The 7500-nt window shown below is 46.4% G+C and overlaps 2 protein-coding genes across 2 annotated transcripts in view; one reads left to right on the top strand and one right to left on the bottom strand.

The window, feature by feature from the left end:
* atg7 (ATG7 autophagy related 7 homolog (S. cerevisiae)) overlaps window positions 1–4220 on the top strand; it is a 42209-nt gene extending 37989 nt beyond the window's left edge. The window contains exon 19 of the mRNA XM_060069521.1: window positions 3022–4220. Within this exon, the coding sequence (XP_059925504.1) occupies window positions 3022–3054 (33 nt within the window). The 3' untranslated portion in view covers window positions 3055–4220. The remainder of the gene's footprint in view (window positions 1–3021) is intronic.
* Window positions 4221–5027: 807 nt separating this feature from the next.
* Window positions 5028–7500, bottom strand: part of vgll4b (vestigial-like family member 4b) — an 18732-nt gene continuing 16259 nt past the window's right edge. Inside the window, exon 7 of the mRNA XM_060069533.1 lies at window positions 5028–7500. This exon is cut by the window's right edge and continues 544 nt beyond it. The gene's annotated coding sequence lies outside the window, so the exon portion shown is untranslated.

Here is a 7500-nt window from a genome sequence, read left to right as displayed (position 1 = left end):
CACACACACACACACACACACACACACACACACACACACACACACACACACACACACACACACACACACACACACACACACACACACACACACACACACTCTCTCAGATAGTCGCTGTGATTCCATGCGGATTAACATTGGCTCTGATTCGAGGTTGTGGATTGATAAGGAGCTTCAAAGAGTAGATGGGCACGGGCGGGCGGCACCGTCGATATATACGTCCCAGCAGCCAATCGCATTGAGGCGTTGGCGTGGTCGTGTGTGACCGAAGCGTGTTGGATGTTCTTTTTCCTTTTCCCGTTTTTTTTTTTTTTTAATTGCCCCCTGATTCGAACGGTTTCATGTGCACCCCTGCCTGCTGTGGAGCGCGGGGTGGAGGCGGGGTGGAGCGCGGGGTGGAGGCGGGGTGGAGCGCGGGGTGGAGCGCGGGGTGGAGGCGGGGTGGAGCGCGGGGTGGAGCGCGGGGTGGAGCGCGGGGTGGAGGCGGGGTGGAGCGCGGGGTGGAGCGCGGGGTGGAGGCGGGGTGGAGCGCGGGGTGGAGGCGGGGTGGAGCGCGGGGTGGAGCGCGGGGTGGAGGCGGGGTGGAGCGCGGGGTGGAGGCGGGGTGGAGGCGGGGTGGAGGCGGGGTGGAGCGCGGGGGTGGAGGCGGGGTGAAGGTGGCCGGGCCGCTCCGCTCCGGACCGCCTCACTGCGTCTCCTCTTCCAGGAATCCGCTCCCGTGTTGCTGCAACAGGGGGCTACGGGACACCAGCATCCCAGCTATTCAGCCCCCTCTGAATGAGAGTAGTAAAGCTGTTGGCCGTGGTTAAGTCGGAGTGAGCCGGGTTACGTAAGGTGTGTGCACCCCCCCCCATACAGCCCCCCCCCCCCCCCCCCCCCCCCCCCCCCCATCATCCTGGCCTTCCTGATTGCCTTATTTCAGAGCCCCTCTCTCTCTCGCTCTGCCTCCCTCTTTTCATTTTGAACAAAGGGTTTCATTTTGTACACACACGCACACACACACACACACACACACACACACACACACACACACACACACACACACACACACACACACACACACACACACACACACACACACACACACACACACACACACACACACACACACACACACACACACACACAGCATCAGCGGGACGATGGCGGCCTTCCAGAGCAGGGCTCCAGTGTTGGTCCATTTCAAAGGCCCTTGGCCCCGCTGTCCCCCTCTGAAGCTGGCTGGCCGGCAGCGCTGGAACCGCGGCGAGCTGTCCTCGTCCAGCTCCAATACCAGCACCTGTCCCTCGCTCTCCCTCCACAGCCCCGGGGCAAAGGAACCCATGCAGCTCCTATTGTTTTAGTTCAGGGCTGGTTGGTGCTGAGGCAAAACGTGTCACTCTCTGAACCGCGACTATAAAAGACTTCCTGGCGACGGACGGTAACTAACAAGCCCACCGACACTATGGGTCTTTACACACACACACACACACACACACACACACACACACACACACACACACACACACACACACACACACACACACACACACACACACACACACACACACACACACACACACACACACACACACACACACTGTCAAGCTGGGGGAGAGGGTGAGTTTGTTTTTTTTCGGGCGTCACACGCCACTAACTACCAACACCTGCAGGTCATTTGAACAGAGACGCTCCGCTTCTGGTTTGATGTTTCTAGTCAACTCAGATATTCTTGGTTTGCGAGGCGTGTCGGGCGCTCCGTCGTTCTCCTGCTCCCGGTGAAGTGTTGCCATGGCGTGGGCAAAAAGAAAATGCCCAAAAAGAAACAGAAAAGCCGGAGGGAGCGGCAGAAGGTCCGGCGATTCTCTTTACGTGGCGGTTGCCGTAATTGTTCCCTTTGTGATAAGTAGGTCGCGTTGGCAATGAGTTATTGGGCAACTCTTAGTTTAGCTCCCTGTCGCCCCTTTCACTCCTGGCACGCTCTCCCGCCAGCCCCGGGCCGTACGCTGGTGCATCGGCCGCTCGCCGCGCCGGGCTCTCCGAGTGCTCTGCATTAGCAGAGAGTCGGGTTGCACCCATCGCCACATCGATCCAACACTGTCCGTTTGTTGGAGTAATAACGCACATGCAGTTTGTGTTTATTTATTTTTGTGTGTTCTGCGTGTGCAGTTTTGTGAAGGACTCTTATAAATTGCAACGCTCTCATCCTTTGTAGTGCAATTCACATATCACTAGTAAAGTCACACAGTCACGGAATGTGACACGTCTTCGTCAAAATGGTGTGTGTGTGTGTGTGTGTGTGTGTGTGTGTGTGTGTGTGTGTGTGTGTGTGTGTGTGTGTGTGTGTGTGTGTGTGTGTGTGTGTGTGTGTGTGTGTGTGTGTGTGTGTGTGTGGGGCTCAGAGGTATGTGAATTGCGTCTTGCATCAAGGGGAATGTTACCAATGTGCGGTCCAGAGAATGACTCTGTTGTTTGCTCACACACTTCTGCAGAGGAGCACCCTACTGTGTGTGTGTGTGTGCACCCGCGCAGGTCTGACTATGCGTTTGTGTGTGTGTCTGGGTGGTGCAGTTGCATGTCTGACTGTACAGTGTGTGTTGTGTATCGTGTGTGTGTCAGGTTCTGTGTGTCCGCTCCATTATAACGTCACCTCTGGGTGAACTACGTCTGGAGCTAACCAAAGGGCCTCACACCTCGTGTAATGGATGGCAACCCAGTGTTGTGCAGCCTGTCCATAAGCCATCAGCTTATATATCAGATTGACTGGATAAGCCGTGGTCCATCGTGTTCCTTCCTCCCCTTTTAACTCTCCCCGAGGATGCAGTGATGCCTGGAGGTCGTTTGGCCAGTGTTAGCGGCTGTTGTGTGAAGGTTGTAAAATACATCTGATGTTTCAACACTTCCAACCGTTATTTTGAGCCGGCCTGATGCTCTTAGCTTGCTATGTGTGTTAGCACTACATACACACTGTCATTTGTTTTCATGCAGGATTTTTATATAAATGTGGTATCTGAACACCTGTCTGTGCCTCTTATTTTTTAGATCTGGGATATGAGCGACGACGAGAGCATCTGAAAGGCGAAGCTGCTCAAAGAACCATCTTCCAGGAAGACAAAGGGCCTTTCACATCAGTGTGTTGCCTGGAAACAAGACGGGATACTTTCATGTTTATACTTGTTTTTGTATCTATCTAAATATATATAAGGATATATATATATATATATATACCACCAAATCTCACTTCTAATATGGATGCCCTGAATTCATTGGTTTGGAAAATTATCTTAAAGAGGATGTTTGCTATTTAACGACAGGGGGGAAACAAATGGCTGACATCAAGCAGGTCGGTTGTTACTTTTGAGAGAAAGCAAAGTCCCTTGTTGATGCAGACCCCCAGGGTGTTCCACCCAGTTCATCCCTGGGGCAAAGGAAAAAAAGACACAAAATAGATGGATAGTCAAAGAAAAAAAAAAAAGAGGATAAGATCACCACAAAACATGAGATGAGAAGAAACTTTTTTTTAAAGCAAACCACATTTAAAGCACATAAAAATGTAAAAAAGAAAAACAGCCTCAGACGTACAAATTAGCAAATGTTAACATAGAAGAACAGGCTTTGTCTCAGCATGCCTCAGTATGACCCATAATATTATCAGCTATAAAGCCAGTATTTCTGTCCCGGTCGTGATGCTGAGGACCATGTGATGGTAAATGCATTTGGGCTTATGGGAAGCGATGCCCTCAGGGGACGTTTTGATGGATTGTGTTCAAGGGGAGAAGGTGTTCACGCAGTTAACACGCAGTTAACTCCTTCTGTCGCCACTTGCAGCCGTAAAAACGTGGATTAAATGCCCTTTCTATTAAATGGTGTATTTTAATCCTTGCAACAGCCAGCGTGGAAACGTATTACTTGTCAACGCTTCGCTAATTATAAATCTATCTGGATTACAGTTTTTACAAAAGTATACACATTTATTTTCAAAGTACAGATGCCCATTCAACCTTTTTATTTTAACATTATACTACTCTTGCAAACTGACCATTGTGTCAGTTTGTGTATTGAAGGGCTCTACTGGGGTGTTAGGGGGGAGGTTAAAGTCTTTAAGTGTGTGTGATGGTGTGTGCAAATATGCCATGTTTATTTTTGTTCACTTCATCTTCTGTGTGACATGTCTGTGCGGTACTATAATGTATATACTGCCAGAAAATAACAAAGTTGTTCAATGAAAACTGTCATTCACACTCTCGTCCTTCCTGTACATATTTAACATTTTTAAACGGCATTTTGTGTGTTACATTTTTTAAAGAGCTAGTGTGTGATGTGCAATGAATACATAAGTTCATAGCCTGCTAGGGCTCGCCTTTCTTCCATTAAAACACCTAACCTCTAAATGTCACAGGGCAAGTATGAATGCAAACACACGCGTAGTCAGACAGTGGTTTAAGAGCACTTTATTGTTTATCAAGGCTACTTTACGTACAAAAAAGGTGGCCTGCCAAAACCTTTTTCAGTAGGAGACTCGGAGCCACAGATTTATGTTGTTTTGATTTATTTTTTACAACGTTTTTACAGTTTCGAATGCTACTGCAACCAAGTCCATTATATTCCCATGTACAAAAAAATGATAGAACATGGAAAACATGGATTTTAAATCATCTACTGTTCAGTGTTAACCTCCACTGGTTTGTACAAATGAATTGAACCACAGGCTCCTAAAACACCTCAGAGGATCAGATGATGTGTGTGTCTTAATGACTTCAGGTGGAAGAACCACCAGCTTTAGTATTTGTCCCAATTACCAGTAGCTAGTCCATTCCTGAAAGATAAGTGATAGGGCAGATGACCACCTCGACCACTCTGCCTGTCGGAGGCTTGAAGTCTGATTGTTTACGTCTCACAAGGAGAACAGAGATGAGGGAAATAGCTATTGTCAGTGACGCACCCCATACATCCACCGTGCTCCTGCAATTTAACCTTTGTTCCTAACAAGAAAGACCTAACAACTAAAAAAAAAGATCAACTTTTTCACAAAAAAAGAAATTGTATGATTACCATAAAAGGACAGGAAAAAAAACAAAAAATTAAATAGCTACATATCATTGACAAATTAATTATTCCTCAAAAAAATACCTACAATTTTTTTCTCTGTACATTCGTTACGCACAGCGTAATGATGGTCTTAAAGTTACCTACTATAAAAAAGTATTTTTTAAGTGATTTTCCTACAGTTTGTAGGGAGGTGTGTGCCGACAAAAAAAACAAAGAGTCTTCTACGATATATGGTGGTAGTGAAATGATAAGAGAAAGAATAATAATAAAAAAACACCAAACACCCAATTCCTTTCCCTTGATACATCTCAGTCCGTCGAATCTGGAAGACTTGGAGGAGCCATGCATTGAGTTTCTTATAAATCGTCATGTTTTGTTGCTGGGGATGTCCCTCACAGCTCTTTTGTATGCAAAAGCTTGACTCCAGAGTGCTCATTCCCCTTCCAAGCTAAATCCCAATCATTGCCTTACTTAAAGTACTAACAAAAAGTATTTTTTTTGTTTTGGTAAAACAACGTATGTTGAGTGTAGAAGCCCAATTCATCCGTGGGACGGTGGTTCCTGGCCAGTTAGTAGCTGGGTTGCTAACGCTCACTATAGAAGGAATGTGTGCCACCTTGATACAGGCTCTGTATGACATGCGAGTACGGTTACATCTCAGGCACCGGCAGTGTTGCTTTGCCCGCAGCGCCAACACAATGTTGGAAGAAAAACAAAACACTGAAAAGTACAAAATAGATCTGGACAATGCAAGCATGGGCACAACCAGTCACTGGGGCAGTTTGTGGAAAGTAGTGCCGTCACTACTATTGGAAAACACTGCTAGTGTTGAAATGATTCCATTAAGTTAACCCCACGGGAGGGAAGAAACGCCTCATTGTTACAATGAACCCATCGCCATCTACTTGATTGGATTTCAGACACATGACTTTTACTAGCCAGCTAGCCTGTACTGCTACAGTATTTTCTTTCTAATTTAATAGAAAAAACGTGCCCCAAACGATTGCAGACAACAGCTGATGTAAAGTCCCACTGTAAGGTTTCCTTTGAGGTGCCAGTGACTAGTTGGCCCCAGCTTGTTGTCCCAGCTCCACGGTGCAGAAGGTTGTAGCCTCTTGCGCCACTGACAGATCCACGCCTTAACAATCCAGGACGAAGGCTGCGTTCCCCCCCCAAAAACCCAGGCGAACGATGCTACATTGTTAGCGACATGAGCGCTACATCCAAGGGTGGAGAAGGGGGAGTGGAACACAGCCCCCAACAAGAGCCTGTCCAGAGGCTTTCCGACTATAGCTGTGTGTTATCATACTGATATTACCAAGAGGAAAACAAACATTGATACAAAATAATATAATAACAATAATAATAATAATAATAATAATAAAATTGAGTACAACTGACCCAGCAGTGATTGTATAGTGTCTACGACTGTTACCGATAAGTGAAATAACAATGTGCGTCTGAATTAGAAAGCGAGTAGTTTGTAAGATTGAAACGCCTACAAAATAAGAAAGGAGTAAAATAGATACCAGCTATTAGAAGAAAGAATCCAAAAAACATGCATCAGCAAATGTACTACTAGTATACCTTTCATCATTCAAGCCTTGTGTACAAGTTGGCCAAAAACCACAGTGTATAGCAGAGGGGGGGGGGGTTTAACCTTAATCTAGTGACCACATCCACGCAGGAGGCAGGACCCCTATTGAGGAGTGTTCTGAAGGAACAGCCCCTGGGTAACAGTTCTCAAGGGCCGTGCTCCAATTGGTCCACATGGTCCCTATAAAATGAAGTGTCACAATTTTGTAGTGTATAAAAGTGTACAAATCTGGTTGTAGTGCACTTCCTAATTCTCCTTAATATAATCAAACCATCAATTGGTGGGATTTTATACGGGCTAGCTGGAGGACATTCTGAGAAGTCCATTCCTGAACAACGCAGCGAGAGCTGGTCCAATGGATACAGGACGTGATGGAGTGTTGTTCTGCTTTTTTGTTCTAAACTACCGCTACTGTAACTATTGTGTGTGGGATGGTTCGACATCGCTTAGCTTACACACACAGACAAACATAGGAAGTCTACTTTTGGAGGGAGGGGCTTTTTAAGATCTGCATCTGAGGTTTCTTTGGTAGCACAATCAGGTGGTTTGTGATCCTTCTCTCCGACTTCACCAGGTGTTTCATTATTCTTTCTTTCCCAAATATATCAAGAGACTCGTAATGAAAAAGAAAAGAAAAAAAGGCAGTACTCAAAACTAACAAGGAAAAAAACAACAACAGTTAAACAAACAAAGTCAAAATGACATCAAACATCTCCCTTCCCCTCGTTATGTACACGGTATAAACATCAGCTCGCGGCTCCAAACTTGTCATGGGGGGGGGGGGGGGGGGGGGGGTGGATGTTCACAGGGAGAAAACCAAAATGTTGATTAGAAAAGTCAAAACCCCCCCAAAAAGAAAGTCAAAACCCAAATCC

Source organism: Gadus macrocephalus, chromosome 13, assembly GCF_031168955.1.
Source record: "Gadus macrocephalus chromosome 13, ASM3116895v1".
Taxonomy (NCBI): Eukaryota; Metazoa; Chordata; class Actinopteri; order Gadiformes; family Gadidae; genus Gadus; species Gadus macrocephalus.
This window is presented reverse-complemented; position numbering and strand designations above follow the sequence as displayed.